Source organism: Phascolarctos cinereus, unplaced genomic scaffold (assembly GCF_003287225.1).
Source record: "Phascolarctos cinereus isolate Bilbo 61053 unplaced genomic scaffold, phaCin_HiC Scaffold_2;HRSCAF=192, whole genome shotgun sequence".
Classification (NCBI taxonomy): Eukaryota; Metazoa; Chordata; class Mammalia; order Diprotodontia; family Phascolarctidae; genus Phascolarctos; species Phascolarctos cinereus.
In genome coordinates this window covers 255,624,971-255,643,915 of record NW_027555625.1, presented here as the reverse complement: position 1 = coordinate 255,643,915, position 18,945 = coordinate 255,624,971, and the positions used below count along the sequence as shown (strand labels likewise).

General features: G+C 48.1%; 1 protein-coding gene across 1 annotated transcript; it reads left to right on the top strand.

The window, feature by feature from the left end:
* Positions 1-1,454: 1,454 nt before the first annotated feature.
* Positions 1,455-18,143, top strand: MAMDC4 (MAM domain containing 4; the record flags this gene model as incomplete). The annotated part of the gene is given in 28 exon segments (XM_020981401.2): positions 1,455-1,641; positions 1,761-1,886; positions 2,539-2,672; positions 2,802-2,886; positions 3,180-3,305; positions 3,405-3,542; positions 3,719-3,807; positions 4,026-4,196; positions 5,515-5,599; positions 5,777-5,973; positions 5,975-5,993; positions 6,248-6,373; positions 6,642-6,773; positions 6,986-7,110; positions 8,918-9,029; positions 9,334-9,450; positions 9,666-9,800; positions 9,928-10,064; positions 10,435-10,654; positions 10,826-10,963; positions 11,294-11,412; positions 11,587-11,677; positions 12,062-12,208; positions 12,833-12,970; positions 13,453-13,580; positions 13,700-13,808; positions 14,651-14,829; positions 15,708-18,143. Coding segments are annotated over 28 exon segments (3,549 nt in total), but the record flags the coding sequence as incomplete, so codon positions are not given.
* Positions 18,144-18,945: the final 802 nt, after the last annotated feature.

The window sequence follows — 18,945 nt, the reverse complement described above, 5'->3', positions numbered from 1 at the left end:
TCCCTGCTGGAGAATTGGGGGGATGGGAATATAGATGCTTCCAAGAGGACTGATGAAGGCAGTTCTCCACCCAGGAGCCTGACTGGGTCTTTGGGAGCTCATAGATGTCCTCAGACTGGGAAGGGTGGGAAGGGGAGCTGGAACCAGCTATTCCTCTGCTCTCTGGCTCCCAGTCAGCAGATAGAACACCTAGGAAAGCTAAAGGGAGCTCTGTCCAGCCAGAGGGAAGGGGGATCCTGGGGTCATCTCACTTCCAAGGCTGTTACTCTCCAAAATCTCAGGATCCCCTCCTGAGGAAGGGGGCTAGATTTGGACCTTATGAGAATGTCTCCTGTTTGAGAGAGGTGCCTTCCCTTGTTTATCTGCTTTCTTGAGTAAATCCTGTCAGGCATGGGACTTAGACATGTAGTAACTCCTTGTGGATAATTCACATGACTCCCTTCCCTTGCCCTTGTAATGTTCCGAGACCCTACCTAGGTTCTCTCCCTCCTGGTTTGGAGTCCTGAACCCCTCCTTGAAAGAGGTATCCCTAATGCTGAAGTCTTGGAGAAGCAGAAGTTCTGGGTCCTATTGTCAGTCCTCTCCAGGGGTCCAAGAAGAACTCATTCCTTGTTCCATGTCTCAATTTCCCCCCTGAAAATAAGCTATTGGTGCACTGAATCATTTTTATAGGCTGGAAAAATCTACCGTTTCAATGTCCCTTTCCTTTTCTTCCCTAGGTCTGGGAATTGTCCTACAGGGACCTTCTCAGTTAATAGGTCTCAAACCCAAAAGGGCATCATTCAAACTTCCCTCAAGAAAGATCCTTATCCTGGGGCATATATACCCCCTGCCTCCACCTGTAATCCCAGTTTCAAAGGGGGAAGGATAGTAATGGGAGAAAGGTAGAAGGGAATCCAGAACCATCCCCCAGCCCTCTCTCCTCCACCTCATTCACTTGTTCAATCTGTACTAGCAAGTTATGATGTGAGCCTCAGGAAGACCATCTGCAATTTCGTGTGTGACTTCTGGGACTGCTCTGATGAAAACCAGTGTGGTGAGAAATATTGCTGATGGCCCTCCCCTTCCACTCCCTTTACAGAGGAGACTGCAGCCTGAGAGAGTCTGCCAGGCCAAACTCAGTTGTTCTCCCCACCCCAGCCTTTCCCCAACCCCTACCCTGGCCTCTGCCAGGTGCACCCTGAGGTATGTGGGGGAAGACATGGTATGAAGTAGGAACATGAGAGGACCCCAAAGGGATCACTGGTCTTGTACCAAGTGAAGGACAAAGAAGAGGTTCATTGGTTGTAGCTTCCCACCCCACTATAATTGTGATCCAAATGGAAGCTAAGGGAGCATCACTCTCCCATGGTATCCTATTAGACACCTCTGAGCCTAGCATTGGGGGGGAAAGTAATAGTAGTTGCTGCCACTCAGTATCCTAAGGCTGGGGAGTCTGATTTGACATAACTCCCTGGGCATCCCAAGGTTACCACCAAGGGGCTCCTTCCCTGCATGCCCCTTTCACCTGTGACTTTGAGCAAGACACCTGTGGCTGGCAGGACATCAGTACTTCTGGCTACCGCTGGCTTCGGGACCAGGTGGGGTCAGCCTTCGGGAATCCAGAGCTCCATTCAGACCACACATTTGGCACTGACCTGGGTGAGATAATGAGCCGTGTTTTGCTCCCCTCCTGGAGATCCTCTACCATCTTCCCTGAGACTACACCCTTTCCCCTGAGGCCCTCATACTTTCTCCTGAATCAGGTACTCTTTTCCCAGGCTGGTTTATGGCTGTAGGCACCCACCAAGGAAAAGAACCAGCCATAGCTGCCTTTCGCTCCCCTGTCCTCCATGAGGCAGCCCCCACCTGTGAAATAAGGCTCTGGTACCATGGAAATATCCAAGGTAGGAGGCCACCAGCCCCACTCAACTTACACTGCCTCCCATCCTCCTCCACCCTCTCTCCCCAAACACCAACTTTGCTTCTCTCCCCAGAATCCTCTGAGACTCCCATGCCTCGGTTATCCCCTCATACAACACTATACCCCAACCCTAGGTTGGAGGAAGGGTTCCAAGGAGTGGGAGTCCCAGGAGAAAGTTTTGGAGGTTGTAGGGAAGTTCCAGGTAGAGAAGACTCCTTGAGGAAGAGATTCCCCCAAGAGGACAATTAGGAAAACTTGAGTGAATTATCTGGGAATCCTCAGAAAAGAACTCATTTTTTCAATGAACACATTTACTGATGCTTACTGGGGGTGCTAGACAGTGATGAATAAATGATACCCAGTTCATGGCCTCAGGAAGCTCACTATCTACGAGAACTGGAAGAGCACTCGCTACAGAAATGTGTTTTACTTGGCCATGCATATTTGTTATGGGGTGGAGGGTAGGAGAGAGAGAAAATAGATTTTTGTTAATTGAAAAAAATTAAAAGAAAAAAAAGGCATCAGAGAAGGGAGTTGTGGGGTAAGGTGTGTGTTTCTTTGAGGAGTCTAGAGGAGTCTCAGGGCCCCAACAGAAATTTGGGAGGCATCCCTAAGCCCAGCCTTTGCCCTTATAGATGTGGCTGATCTTCGAATGGAGCTAACACACAACTCAGAGACGCTTGTGTTGTGGCAAAGCTTAGGGCAATTGGGAGGAAGCGGCTGGCAAGAGCTGGTGGTGGCCACAGGCCGTGTTCAGGGAGATTTCTGGGTAAGCTGTGGCCCAGAGAGAAGGGCTTTAATACAGGGAGGGAGTCTGGGGCGTGACCTTGTAGCGGAATCACACACAGGCCTGGCCAGAAAACAGGAACTGACCTTCTCCCTTGCCCTGTCTCCCTAGGTCACCATCTCTGCTGTACGTAATGCAACACATAGGGGAGCTGTGGCCCTGGATGACGTGGAATTCTGGAACTGTGGTCTCCCTTGTAAAATCCTCTGTTCCTCCCTCCTGCTGCCTAAGGCCTTATCCCAGGGCTCTAGGTCATCAATATCCCCTCCATCCCTAGACCAGCAGCCTCCCCTCTGGAAAGGGGCATATAAACCACAAGGGGCGGGATCTCAGGCCTGCCCACCTTCCCACAATGAGACATTAAAGCATACTTAGAGTCCATGGGGATTCCTGGGCAACCTTCACTCTCTTAAGTGACCTTTCCTGGTCCATCTCCCTCCCTGCCTCTGGGTCTGGGACACTGAACTAACCCCCTCTTCCTCGGCTCAGCCCCTCAGAACCGCTGTACCGCATACCAACACCACTGTAACAACTATGCCTGTGTGGCACTGACCGAGCTGTGCGACGGGGAGGACAATTGTGGGGATGCCTCTGATGAGGACCAAAAGTCCTGCAGTAAGAGCAACAGTGGGAAGGGGATGGTACAGCCCAGTGGGGAAGGGCAATGGATGAGAGGAGAGGGATGGTCCCTAAGACCTTTCTTCCCATCTGCAGTTGGCCATAAAGTGACAGACTTTGAAAATGGTCTGGGTGAGTGGACAAACGCTACAGGGTGGGTGATAACCCAAGGTTCTGAAGCCTCTGTAGCTTCAGCTGCACCAATCCGGGACCACAGCAAGAACAGTGCGTCAGGTAAGATGGGAGCACAGTTGGATGGAGGCAGCCTGAGCCCACACTCCAGGGACTGCCTCCAGGAAAGGGAGCCCCAGCCTCCAGCACACTCCGCCATCCTTCCGAGTCCTCCCAGATCTCCTCTTGCTTCCACTGCCCCCTAACTCCCTCTCCGCCTTTTCACACCCCTGCTCCAGGCTCTTTCCTGCTCTCCAAGGCTGATCAAGGAACTCCTGATGTCCTGACTAGCCCAGAGTTCCATGCTTCCAGTACCAACAGCTGTTTGGTAAGTCAGCCAGGGCCAAGGAGGCAACACCTGCACGAGGGGGATGCTATGGGAGGAGGTGATGGGGTGAGACGGTGAAGGGAGATGGGGATGGCTTTTATCTGGTCTCAGTGCTAGAGACCCCGAGTCCACTTAGACCCTTCATCAAGGTCAGGCAGGAGAAGGCAGACATCCTTCTGACTTCCATTTTCACTCTCCTCCCCCACCCTCCACCCCAGTTCACATTCTATTACTACCTGCATGGCTCTGAGGCTGGAAGCCTACAGCTGTTCCTGCAGAGCCAGAACCCTGACTCACCCCAAACAGACCCCATACGCACTCGCCAAGGGGAGCTGGGGGCTGCCTGGGTCCGGGACAAGGTCACCATCTACAGCAGGCATCCCTTCCGGGTAAGTGGGGTCATGTCCTTGGGTGTTGTGTAGAAGACAGGTCTAAGGGCATGAAGAATTCTGGTCTTGGAGATAGCATCAAGTGTCTGATTCAACAATGAATTCAAATCACCTTTTTCAAGCCTTTGTTCAGGCCAGATTTCTGAAGCATCAACACACTACACCTCAGATATCTGTGTCCGAGAGGGCAAACCTGGTGTTCCCTGGAGCAGGTCAGGTCTGGGACACGCAGTTCAGGGAACATGGCCAGATATTCCTCTAAAGACAGGACCTACAAGTCGCCCCAACTCTCAGAAGATTCCTACTTTTAGGTCTATCTTTAGACCCTCCTCACCTCACCAGCGTGGATCATCAGCTGGATATCCCTTAGGCATCCTGAGCTCAACATCTTCAACATCCCCTGCTTTTGTCAAGGATACCACCATCATTCTTATCCCCCAAGTTCCAGTCCTCCATTCTTCACTCTCCGTCACTGTGTCCCACCCCACCCCCCATATCTAATCAGCCGCCTAGTCTTGTCGATAGCCCCTCCACCACATCTCCTGTATCCTTTCTCTCTTTCCACTCTCATGACTACCTCCCTAGCCCAGGCCCCCATGACCTCTTGACTGTACTATTACTATTAGCCTCCTAATTGGTGTCCCTGGCTTGCCTCTCCTCATGCCAATTCATTCTCCACAAGGTCTGAGCATGTCAATCCCCTGCTCAAAAAACCTCCAATTGCTCCCTATTGTCTCTAGGCTACACTGGTCTCCTTTGGTTGGCTGTTAAAACCCTTCACGATCTGACTTCAGCTCACCTACCCAGACTGATCGCACTTTACATCAAGCATTCCATGGTCCTACCAAACTGACCTACTTGCTATACCTCACGCATAGCTTCCCTTCTCCCACCTCCATCCCTTTGCAACATCTAGCCCCCATGCCTGCAATACAATCTTTCTTCTCACCTCTGCCTCTCTCTGATTTCCTTCAAGTGCAGCTCAAGGGCCACCTGCTCCATGAGGTCTTTCTTGATCCTTCTGAGCTCCTTGCTCCTGGACCCAGTATGACTTTGTATTTACCTTGGACATATTTGGACTTACATTTTGTTTCCCTTGGCAGAAAGTAAGCTCCTTTAGGGCAGGACTTTAATTTTTGTCTTTGTATTTCCAGCACTTAGCACAGTTCCTGACATATAGAAAATAACTTAATAAATTGATTAATAAATTGATTGAGTTAAAAAAGAGTTAGTCTTTGTTAGGAACAAAAGAAGCAGCGCTCTGTGGGAGGGATGTCCCCTGGAATTGGGAGCTGAGCTCCACATTGCCTCCCAACAGATCCTCCTGAAGGGAGAAACTGGGCCTGGAGGGGTCGTGGGCCTTGATGATCTGATCCTAAGCCAACATTGCAAACAAGTGACCAGTGAGTGACACTCCCACCCCCATGCCTTCTGCAATCATTCTGCATCTACCCTGAGCTCCCTCCTACTCCTTCCTTTCCCTACCCGGGAGAGACCAGCTCCAGGAACTCCAGAGGGCTGTCACTGTGCCCCACTCTGCTTTAGTTGGGCCCACCACAGGTAACCCATTTTATTCTCAGAGTCTGAGGACACATCCCCCTCAAAGGTCTCTGCTCCTGGATCCTTGGCTGGTGTGCCCCAGCACCTCCAGCAGCTCACTAAAATTGACTCCAGGACTCAGACTGACAATTTCTGCGAGCCTGGTCATTTCTCCTGTGGGGAATTCTGTCTGCCTCCAGAGCAGCAATGTGACTTTGTGCCCCAGTGTGCAGGGGGCTTTGGATGAACAGAACTGTGGTAAAGAGGATGTCCTGAGCAAGGGAAGGACCTGCTGGTCCCTCTCTCCAGTCCCAGACTCTCCTTTTCCTGGGGTTTCTGCTTTGTACTAACCAAAATGGGAGAGAGAAGGGTGGTCACCGAGGGTCTGATTGGGTGGACAAGGGGGGTGTGTGTGAGATGGTGGGGGGGAGGAAGTTCTCTGAGTGAGATTGGGAACAATCTAAGAAGGGCAGTCGGTGGGGCTGCAGTCTGAGTTGGTTGCTTGGTTCCAGGTGAAACAAACTTTGAGTCAGGCTCTGGGGGCTGGGAGGATGCCAGCATGGGCCACCTACAGTGGCAGAGGATCAGTGCTCAGGACAGCTCTGACCCCAGGACCGATGCCGAAGGGAATGAAGCTGGTGAGGTTCCCTCCCCACCCTCGCCCAGGAATGGCATCCCTTTTGCTGATCTATTCTTGAGCACTTACTGATGTCTTAGACCCCTCCCCCACACTGGGTTTCAACCCCCCATGCTCTTAGGGCTCTTTCTGCCTCTCCTAGCCCTCTTCTAATCCAGAGGGCTCAGATTAGGGGGCAGAGTCCATGAGCGGGAGTTCTATGAGTTAGGAGGAGGTATTTCTGAACTGGTGGGTCCCTACATTAAAAGGGGATTTTTTTCTTTTCTCAGGACACTTTTTGTCGGTGCAAAGGGCATGGGGACAGCTGATGGGAGTGGCCAAGGCACGTACCCCTGTTTTAGGTCCATCTGGCCCAGGCTGTTCTCTCAAGATGGCCTATTACCTCCAGGGCCACCCCCAAGGTACTTTCCCACCCATCTTCCCACCTCCAGTTCACTTCTAACCTATACTATCTGCCAAGCCAGCTCAGAATATGGGTCTTCTGTGAATTCCCCCTGAGTTTCTGTCCCTAAAGTTGTCACCAATCCCCACTTCTCCCTACCCCTAACTCTTTAGTTCCTGGATGTTTATTGCAGGATAAACAAAAGTGGTTTGGATTTCCCTCTGTCCACAGGGTTCTTGGCACTCCGGGTGGTAGAGGATGGCGCCCATAAATTGGCTTGGCACGTTCAGATAAACAGCAATGATACGTGGACATGGGTGACAGTGCCACTTGGAGAAAGGATGAGGCCTTTCCAGGTACCCAGAAATGGCCCTAGATGAGAAGCACTGGGCAACAAGGACTAAGGGCACTGGAAATGTTTAGCTTGGAGGAAGGAAAACTTGAGGGATCACCGAAATAATCTAATCTGGCTCCCTCATTCTATGGATGAGGAAAGTGAGTCTGAGAGTTTGAGTGATTTGACCAGCATGGCAAAGGTGCTAAACAAGAGAACCAGGATTCATAGGCAGGTCTTGTACCTTCTTGTAGCTTCAAATGCATGGCTTTTTCCACAACACCATGCTGCTGCCTAAGGGGGAAAGCATCTTCAAGAATCTGTAAGGCTGTCATGTGGAAGAGATTTTAGATTTGTGCTTGTCCCCAAAAGGAAGAGCCAGGGAAGATAAGTACATAAAAGTAGATTTGTACTCAACACAAGGGAAAATCTGCTAACAAAGAGAGCTGTCTAAAAGTGGAACTAGCTGCCTTGGTAGGGAGCAAATTGCTTAGCACTGAAAGGCTTCAACTGGAGATGAGATGACCTCTGAGGGGGCAGCTAGGTGGCGAAGTAGATAGAGCTCTGGCCTTGGAGTCAGGAGGACCTGAGTTGAAATCTGGCCTCAGACACATGTGTGACCCTGGGCAAGTCACTTAACCCCGACTGCCTCACCAAAAGAAAAAAAAAAGCAAAAAAATAAAAGACAACCAGAAGACAAAATAATCTCTAGAGAGCCCCTGTTCTAGGGAATGAGATGATGTGACAAGATCAAAAGGACTCACGTGGATTTGTGTTGCCTGACCATATGTATTTTTACAATGGAATGCTTCTTTTCAGTGGCGTCGGGGTGGTAGCTTAGTGGACAGTGATAGATATGCAAATGAAAAGAGAGTATCAATAAAGCATTTTAAGGGCGCACAGAAGAAAACAAAAGAGACATGGAAAGAGAACACAAATAGAACATTTTAAATTATATATTTCTTAAAAATAAGCCATGTGCAGCAGTTCATAGTTCCTTTTACGATCTTCTTCCATGCTTTTCTTTGAATATTATATTAGCTAACATTTATAAAGTGCTTTAATATTTGCAAAGCATTTCACATACACTATCTCCTTTGATCCTCACACCAGTCCTATAAAGTAAGTACTGTTATTGTTATTATAACTATTATGCTGTTATATTATGAAGTCTGCTAGGCAGTGCAGTGGATAGAGTGTTGAACCTACAGTCAGGAAGACCTGAGTTCAAACTAGACTCAGGCACTCCTAAGTATATAACATAGGCAAGTCACAACCTCTGTCTGCCTGTTTCCACATCTGTAAAACAGAGATAATAATAGTACTAGAGTTGTTGTATAGATCAAACTGTGTAATATTTGTAAAGTGCTTTAGCACAGTTCCTGACACATAGTAGGCACTTAATAAATTCTTGTTCCTTTCCCCTTCTCATCATTCCCATTTTATAGATGAGGGAATTGAGACTTGAGCTAAAAAATGTGTCCCAGGGCCACACAGCTAGTAAATACCTGAAACAGGATTGGAATTTAGGTCCTCCTCACTCCAAGTTCAATGCTCTATCCACTATGCCCTCTATTTGCCTCTATAGAGCTATTGGTTTATTGATTGTTAACAATAAGACAGTTTGAAAAACAACAACCTGATTGAGTCTCTTGGAGGAGGGAGGCTGCTGCAGCCATAACTTAGAGTCATTTCTGAGGACCTCCTTGAGGTAAGGGAGACTGCTTGAAGTTGGGGACACAAGCCTTTGGCCCAGAGATGGTCCCTTCATTTCTTTTTTCTCCTTATTTCTACTTTGACTTCCAACATGGACCCCAAATCTTCCCCAGCTGGAGCTTTTGGGAATGGTGGATTTGAACGTCCCAGGGACAAAAGGGGTTGGAGTAGATGACATTACCTTTGTGAACTGTAACCCTACTGTGATCACTAAGAAGGACACAGGTATCCATACTTAATAACAGCCTATGACTCCTCCCCCCCCACATACTCCTCCTACATTCTCCAACTATAACTGAGATCTTCCTTTGGAAACCTCTACCTGGGACCCCAACCCTAAAGGGCATTCCCCTGCAGCAGTCCCCTGAATGAGAGACAGGGATACAAAAAGGGGAAGGGGTGCTCCCCTCTAATTTTGTCTGGATGGGAAACTAAAATTAGTGGGGAATCCCCCCTATCATAACTTTAGTTGGGGGAGATTCAATGCCTGTCTTCACAGTCCCCTTCTCCTTCTCTCCCTTCTGGATAGAACTCTCATGTAACTTTGAACGGGACTCCTGTGGCTGGTATCCTGAGCACAGAACCGATGCCCTGTGGCAAAGGGCTTCAATGCAAGGCCCAGGCTACGACCATACCACCAGCCAAGGTAAGGTCAAGATGTTTGGATTTTCTCTGGCTGGATCTCTGCCCTGGGCACCCTTGTCCTTTGTGCTGCATACCTGCTGCAAGGGAACTCATGGCCTAAGCAAGGAAGGGTCAGTAGAAGGCAGGGAGAGAAGAGAGACAGGAAGGGACAGAGCAAAGATAAAAATAGGAGTTGGGGAGGGGTTTGCCATCCCAAGCACTCCTGTCTCTCTACAGGCCACTTCATGTATTTGGATCCTACAGTGCCTCCTGCCCGAGATAAAAGTGCCCGCCTCCTTACAGCCCTCCAGGTTCCCCCGACTCACAATGAATGTCTCTCTTTCTGGTACCACCTCTATGGGCCACAAATTGGTGAGCAGCCCTATGAAGAGGAGGGGATTCTCAGGAAAGGGGTGGGCTCATTTGAGCTGGGTCTGAACTGATTTAGAAGGTTTATCTAGATCCTAGCTCAGCTGATGGGTCCTTACTATCTCCCCAGGGACACTAAGCCTGATGCTAAGACGAGTCGGAGAGGCCGATACACACTTGTGGGCAAGGACAGGCACTCATGGCAACCAATGGCACCAGGCCTGGGCCACCCTCTCCCACCCTCCAGACTCTGTCGCCAAGTACCATGTGAGACTCTTGCCCTTCTAAGCTCATGGAAAGTTCTCTACCTCCAGCCCCACGGGAAATTCAATCCCAGCCAATCAGTCAACAAACATTTATTAAATAATAGTAAACAGTGTGCCAGGCACCATGCTGGGTGTTAATACAAATAAGGCAAAAACAGTCCTTGCCTTCAAGGAACTCAAATTCTAATGAGGGAGACTTGAGGAAGAAGGCACAGAGCTGAGTTTGTCATCGTGAGCCTCAAGACTAGAGGAGCTTGGGCTCCAGACCCCAGTGCCCATCCTTGAGACGGGGGGTCCCAGCTGGATCCTGAAATTGTCCATTAGTAATGCCCTGGACAGGAAAACCTCAACCACCTCTTTCTATCCTCTAGCTGGTGTTTGAGGCTCAGAGGAATGGGTACCATGGCAACATTGCAGTGGATGACATTACTGTGCGGCCGGGTCCCTGCTGGGCTCCTCGACGCTGTTCCTTTGAAAACTCAACATGTGGATTCTCATCTAGTGGGCAGGGAGCTTGGCAACGACAGAGCAATGTTACGGGCAGTGCTATAAGGGGCCCACGTGCAGACCACACTACAGAGACCCCTGAAGGTGACGAGGGATCAGGAGTAAAACAACAGTGAGGGGGAGGGGGAAACTAGGGAGAAAATGTAAAGAACAGGGTGGGCCCAAGGTGCCCTGGGTCAGAAAAGAGGACTGATATGGGGCAGGCAGTGGGATGCCCAGGGCAGTTGCTGATATGGAACAGGCACTCTCTACCAGGACACTACATGATGGTGGACACAAGTCCAAGTACCCTGCCCCAGGACCAGGCAGCCTTACTGACCTCTGAGGAACACTCACCCCTGGCCCAGCCTGGGTGCTTGACTTTCTGGTATCATCTGAGCCTCCAGAATCCAGGTGAGGAAGGAGCTGGCACCTTAGAGTATGGAATTCAGGGGACAACCTATATAGCTTAGGAATATCTCCCTCTCCAACCTCCCCACCTCCCCCCGGGAAGAAAACGCCCCCTCAGAGAAGTGAAAGAAACCATTGACCAGGTTGATGGGGGACTCAGAGTTACCTGAAGGTCCAGAAAGGATTAAGCCAATTTCCAACTTGATCCATGTAACAGTGAACTCTCTTTGGGAGTCACAGAGCTTGGAGAAAGGATTCCAAACCCACAGGACAGGGGTAGGTAGTTGGCCCTGCCTTGCCCTATTCCTCAGCTTTCCACTGGGGCATTACCAGGCACACTCCGTGTCTACGTGGAAGAGGACAAAAGGCGCCAGGTATTCAGTGTGAGTGCCCAAGGTGGCTTCACCTGGCGCTTGGGCAGTGTGGATGTCCAGCCTGAAAAAGCATGGAAGGTGAGTGAATGGGGGGGGGATGCAGGAAGTCTCACACCAACTCTCTCTGAGTCATGGAGTGTCCAGTGAGGGGAGGGGACCCTGGGCTCTTGCTTTTCCTGGACCCATCGATCTTGAGTGTCAGCTAGACCTGATACTTCACACCTGCCGGACCCTCTATCTCCCACTCCCCAGGTGGTATTTGAGGCCACTGGAGCTGGAGTGGAGCACACATACATTGCTGTGGATGATCTGCACCTAAAGGATGGGCCTTGCCCTCAGCCAGGTAGAAGAAGTCCAGGATACCTGTGGCCTCAGGAAAGTAGAGGGGGGAGGGGATTAGAACAATCAAGGGAAGAGTCCTTGCCCTATTACCAGGGCCAAGATGCTGTTACTAGAAACAAGGAACAATATGTTGACACCTCATTTACACAGCATTAATTTGTCAGAACACATACAATCTTTCTTATCCAATTTCTTTCCTGGGAAAGGGCACAAGACAAATTTTTTTCCCCCAGGCTGCCAAGTCTGAGTGTCCTCTAAGGATGCTCTCTCTGGCTTGGTGCATTGGGGATGAGGATGGTGGCAAGGATGAGATAATAACAGAGATGGGAATAGTGATGACAGTAATTGAAACAGTAATGGTAACAGGGGTAGGGGCTGTTTGCAGGGTCCTGTGACTTTGAATCAGACATGTGTAGCTGGAGTCACACACCTTGGCCAGGCCTAGGGGGTTATAGCTGGGACTGGAGCAGTGGTGCCACACCCTCCAGGTACCCCCAGCCCTCTGTGGACCACACCTTGGGCACCGAAAATGGTAAGTACTCTGCTCACAAGTGGCAATTAAAGTGAAGATGATATATTGTATTCCTAATGGTGTGTCTAGGGTACAGGTCAGAGCTGGTCATTCTTGGTGGCTAAAAGTCCTGGCTGGGGTTCTCCTAATTCCACCTTGTATCTGGGTCCAGAGAAAGCAGGGATGGACTTGGAGGAAGTATGTGCCCCAGCCTGTCACCCCAACTTCATCTCCATCCCTACCCTGGACAAATCTAATTCTGCTGCCATTTCCCCCTCCTTCCACCTATCCCCAACACTTTCCAAGCCCCTGGGGGAACAGGTACAGAACCTAGGGCAGGAGGACTATGGGCCTTGGGAATGGGCTTCAGGCTCACTTAGAAAGGGATATATTACCAAATATAATCATTCAATGTAACTGCTGGGGACCAGAGGGTATAGTTTGGTCTAGACCTTTATCGATCCTGTCAATGGTGACCTAACCCCTTGGGTACCCCAGGTTGAGAAATTCCAGTCATCTTTGGAATCAGGATCACCCCATCTGGGAGGGTACCCCACACCCTGATAGGCTTTTCCTGGGCCCGTGCAAAGAGGGAGTAGGCTCAGAGCTTTCTTTCAGTTGCCCAGCTCTCTCTCTGGTTCCCAGGTCACTTTGCCTTCTTCGACACCAGTGTTCTGGGTCCTGGTGGTCGAGGGGCCTGGCTTCGAAGTGAACCTCTTCCCCCTTCCATGGGTGGTTCCTGTCTTCGATTCTGGTATCACATGGGCTTTCCAGAGCATTTCTGTGAGTGGAATATGCATGCAGGACTGACTGAGAGAATTCAGATAGAGCAGAAAGAGAAGGGAGGGGACAGCTAGGTGGCAGCTAGAGGAGGGAGGGGACAGCTAGGTGGCAGCTAGGTGGCAGAATGGATAGAACACAGGCCCTGAAGTCAGGAGGACTTGAGTTCAAATGTGACCTCAGACCAAACACTTGACACTAGCTGTGTGACCCTGGGCAAGTGACTTAACCCCAACTGAAGAAAGAAAGAAAGAAAGAAAGAAAGAGAGAGAGAGAGAGAGAGAGAGAAGGGAAGAGCTAATTTCCTGTGGAGGGAAACAAAGAAGGCCTTAGCTGTGAGAAAAGACAGTAGGGTGGGACAGTGGTCAAGGGCCTTAGAGGCTACCTCAGCCTCTCTCTGGTCAGGTAGGGATGCCTTTACTGAAGGTAGGACAATGGGCCTAGACAGGCAGGTCTCCTAACTTCACTCACTGGTGTCTTGGCAGACAAGGGCGAACTGAAAGTCCTACTAATTAGCTCCCAGGGCCTGCTGACTTTGTGGGGCACGGGGGGATATCTGCGCCACCAGTGGCTTGAAGGATATGTCCAGGTGACAAGCACAGTGGAATTTCAGGTAAGGATAGGGATTGAAGGAACGGGAAGGCTGTGTGGTAAGGCAGAGATGGAGTAGGGTTCAGATCCACATCTCCTCTGCCCACCGTGATCCTTGACTCTTTTTTCTACCCTTGGTAGATTGTGTTTGAGGCCACCCTAGGGGGTCAGCCTGTTCTGGGCCCCATTGCAATAGATGACATCGTGTACCAGACAGGCCAGAGCTGTGAGCCATCCATGCCTGTATCAGGTGAGATGCTGTAGGAATCACGGGAGCATAGGTCTCTCTAAGCAGGCAAGTGAGCTAATGCCCCCAGTCCTTAGGATAGGTCATATATAGCCTTGCATGGATCTCTCCATCATTCATATCTGTGGTCTCTATAAAATGAAAGAGCTCCACTTAGCTAATTCTCACATTCTTTTCTCTTTTCCTGTCACAGCAGCCCAGCCTCTGGCTTCTTCCTTCTCACCCTAAAACTAGAGCTTGGGGGGAGATCAGATATTCAGAATGGTGACTTGCCAAGGGTCCCATGAATGGTTCCTTTGCTTGAATTTAGTGCATTCACTCTTGAAATGGAAGAAGTCAGCTTGGTGCCCATTCTCAGCAGCTTCTAGGACTGGTTTCCCAACTGCTTAGAAAGCTGCCATCTGTGGGGGACCCTTGGTCTCCCCATCACTTGCCTTTACAAGTTAGGCTCCACTGCCAGAGGAAGTCTATCCTTCCTCTTCTTTAAGGGTACAGAAGCATGTCTCTAAAAGGGTGTAAATATTTGCAGGTCTGGAGAGCTTTAGACAGAGGTGTTGTAGCACTGGGCTGGCTCTCAGCTCTAACAGAGGAAAGAGACAGACCTTGCTCCAAGGGGGAACTATATGAGAAACAGCTAAGGCTTCCACACTACTGTTCAAAGTCCAAGGTGTCTGGGATCCTGAGGTCCCGGCAATCTGAGCTGGGCTGGGACTCTATGGCAAAGGAGGGTCTCAGCCAGGACAGATGCGGGCTCCAGTTGAAAGCCTCAAATCCAGAAGGGCTCCTGGACTTCAGGCCCTCATGATCACGGGGGCACCCTCCATACGCCTCTTCTTCACTCACAGAGGAATCCTCAAAATCTGTGACAATACCTGTGACAACAATCAGCCTTTTGGTTACTCCGATCCTGGGGCTGCTCGCCTTTGGTGTATGGCGCAGGCTGAAGAATGGAGACTACCCATTCAGGAAGCAAAAAAAGGAGAACACCACTTCATCTGGCTTTGATAATGTTGTTTTCAACTCGGTAAGAGTCTCCCACATGGGCATTTGTGAAGGGGGGGGAGCAGGGGACCAAGAACACTGGCTTCCCTCTACCTCCTTTCAAAGGCAGGCCTGACCCCTAATCTTCATGTTAACTTTGGCTAAACCATTTTTCTCTGAGCTCTAGTTTCCCAAAGTAGGAGGCGTAGAAGGAATGGAAAGTACGCAAAACACTCGTCTGACCACAAAGCAGACCAGAGTCACTGAACCTAGATTCAAATCCTGCCTGCCTACTACCTGTGTTACCTTGGGCTAAGCCCATGTTCTCATCTGTACAATGAGGCGGCTGGATCAGACGGTCTCTGAGATCTTTCAGCTCTAGATCTATGATTCTAAGAAATGGGAGATATTTGGCTGAAAGGGATTGGAATGAAGTGAATATAGCATGAATCACCTATTTTTTCAAGTCACTGTATGGACATGTCTTTGCCAAATTGGATGATATCAAGAGGAAAGTCAGTGAAAGATCCATTATTTAGCTCCTGACAAAATGACTTTCGCACCTGAAGAGAGCCCTTGCAGGTTTTGTCGAAGAATATGTACTAGACCTACTTGGGCATTCTCTCACACAGAACTCTGTGCTAATCATGTGGCTGTTGAGTCATCTCCAACTCTTCGTGACCCTATTTGGGGTTTTCTTGGCAGATACTGGAGTGGTTTGCTATTTTCTTCTACTTCTATTTTCATTTTACAAGTGAGGAAACTGAGGCAAACAGGGATACGTGACTTGCCCAGGGTCATACAAGTAGTGTCTGAGGCCAGGTATAAACTCATAAAGATGAGTCTTCCTGTCTCCAAGCTCAGCACTCTATCCACTGAGCCATACAGCTCATTAAAATAACTAAACCCTTTCCATTTCAGGATCATGTCACCCTGCCCCCAATAACAGGTGACCAATAGACCACCCCAGACGAGATTCTGGACCTTTTATCTGGCCTCCTGACTGAGATATTCCAAGGGGGAAAGGAGCTCGCTTGCCATTTGCAATGTAATTTCAACTTCAGATACAGGAGGCCTGTATGGGGCACAGCCTCTCTCAACACAGAGACAAGCCAGAGGTGCCACGGCTGACAGAAAGGCAGCCACAGCTGCATGAGAAATGTTAAACTGGAAATTTGTTTCCGTTGATGACTGTTTTCTATACAAGAAGCCTCCCTTTTGGTTTTGAACTGAGATTTGACTGAGTGGGAAGATTGGCCTTCTTGTTCTTTGAATAAATGTACTGTGTGGTGTTCACTTCTTCAGTTCTTCAATTCATCTTTAATCAGTGAGAATGTCACAGGAAGTTTGGTGAAAGACGCTGTTAATACTTCCTAAACAAACTAAAAACACCTCCTTTCCATCACAATGTAGATCCTTAGGCAGGAGACCAATCAGTAGCTCTACCTAGGCTTGAGCATTATGAGACACTGGATAGCTGTCCTGGTGGCACCATCTTACTCGTCTGCTTGCAGCCTGTGAAATGATCCTGAAGGATGAACTGCTTATTCTGTATGACAGGAAGCTGAAGTAGCAAACTTGCCAAGAGGCAAACAGATCCAATTAAGTAGCAATGGGAAAAGGCAACTCTGGTACGAGACCAAACTAAACCATACAAGACAGCAGGAGTATAAGACTAAAGGGACATGGCAGGCTGGTGAGCACTAGGGTATTTTTGTTCAAAGACAAAAAATAAATAAAAATAAACACAATGCAAACCTGTAACAGGAATATAAAAGTCAATTCTTTTCCCCTATCCATCTCTGGTCAGACACTTATTTATTTCTCTTTTTAAGAGGGGTGCAGAGAAGCTGCAAAAATTACACGGAAGAGGAAGACAAAAGCTCAGCCTAGGATACAGACTCAATTTAGAAAGGCAAAAATTCAGCTTAGGGAAAATAAGGTGGGGGTGAGGGGGAAGCAGCTAGATGGCAAAGTGGATAGAGCACCAGTCCTGGATTCAGGAAGACTTGAGTTCAAATCTGGCCTCAGACACTTGACACTTAGTGACCCTAGGCAAGTCACTTCACCCCATTGCCTCGAAAAAGAAAAAAAAAGATCAAAGGGAAAATAAGGTTGAGGAGCAATGTCCTGTCTTCAAAGGCCTTGAGGAGTCTTTCCAGCAGAAGCGTTCACCAGCTTCCTTCCTATTCACAGAAAACAGAGCTGTAGTACATGAAGACCCTGAGAGGAACCATCTACACACACCAAGAGAGAAAAAAATCCCCAAAACATCTTTTTTGGACTTCTGTTCAGTAAGAAGGAGGAAAAAGCCAATAAGAGGCCATAGGTACGAGGAGGGGTTAAAACATCCTCTGGGACGCTCCCTGCCATGCAATGCCAGTCCAGCTAAACTTACCAATGCTTCAAGATGTCCCAGGCACTTTGGTCTTAGAACAACACTAAAGGACAATCCCAAAACAAGGCCCTTTCTAATTGGGTTCTTAGAACAACAATTGGGTTTTGACATCTATTGCTGAACCACATTTCACATCCTTGGTATCTGTCCTTAATCCTAAACATCTACAGCCTTGTTTGGGGAGGGGTACAATGACTGCAACAATCAACAATATCATAAAGTTGGTTTTAACACTTTATGCAACCTAACTTCTTATTACTTTGCACTAGATGTATAGAAAATCCATCTGGCTAGATTGAGGTCTCAAGTTTCTTTTCAAATATATAAGCATTTCTGCTTTCAAGGTTTGAGATTTATGGACAGAGCCAAAAGAAGTGACTGTTACTTGTAGAGGCTTGAAGAAAAATTTTATTCCTACTCCATTTAGAACATGCAATATACATATGAGTAAATTCACCTTGAAGGGGAGAATAGTTGTTCTCATACAGTAAGTTGTAATACTCCTTGCCAGATATTTATCTGAGCAGAAGAGTTTTCAAGATGAAAACAAGTTATGTTGTCGGCAGGTGTTAGGATACATCACCTTAAAACTTACCAGGCCACATGTGTCCGTGAAGCCTCAGATTCCCCACTCCTGAGTCTTAGGCCATTCTGAACAAGTTGTGGTATATGAATGTAATGGAATACTATTGTACTATAAGAAATGATGAGCAGGCAGACTTCAGAAAAACCTGGAAAGACTTACATGGTCTGATGCTGAGTGAAGTGAGCAGAACCAGGAGAACATTGTACACAATAACAGCAACATTATGTGATAATCAACTAAGATAGATTTAGCTCTTCTTAGCAACACAATGATCCAAGACAATTCCAAAAGACTCATGATGGAAAATGCTATCCACATCCAAAGAAAGAACCATGGAGTCTAAATGCAAATCAAAGCATACTATTTTCACTTCTTTTGGCTGTTGTTTTTTTTTGGTGGCTTTTCCCTTTTGTTCTGTTTCTTCTTTCACAACATGACTATTGTGGAAATATATTTATATGATTGCACATGTATAACTTACATCAGATTGCTTGCAGTCCTAGGGAAGGAGTTGGGGGAAAAAAATGTGGAATTCCAAATCTTATAAAAAATGAACACTGAAAACTATCTTTACATATAATTTGAAAAAATACCAAAAAGATTTTAAATAAAAAAATAAAACTTAGGCCATTACATTTGCTATAATGCCAGAGGCCAAACATGAAGCACTCCAACTACACTAATTACACAGAAGGTCAAATTGAGACAGTTCTGCTGCAGAAAAGATCTGCTGCCTCTCAGTCTAAGCACAGGCCAGATCTTACTGAAAACACACTTAATGAACGGGGCATTTTGTTAGAAAGTCTAAATCTATTTTCACACTCTAGTAGCAGATTCTGAGAAGGGCCCGGCTTCTGCAAACTAAAAAGTAACTCTTTGCCACAAACAATAAGGGTAACAAACTTTTATTAGTTTCACTTGAAAATGCAGGCTAGGGAGAACAGAGGTCACTTAAGTTGGTGACACACTTGCACTCTTTGCAAAACAGGGATCAAGATCCCTGGATGCCAAACAGATATAACCTCCTCCACACTAACCCTCCCCTTTAAAACACATTAATTTAAACTGATCCCATTTCAACATATGCCCCAATACCTCAAAAAGTTATAACTGCTTCTAGAGTGATAAACATTTTCTGACAAAATTAAGAGGATTATTAGTTCTGGCTCCTCAAT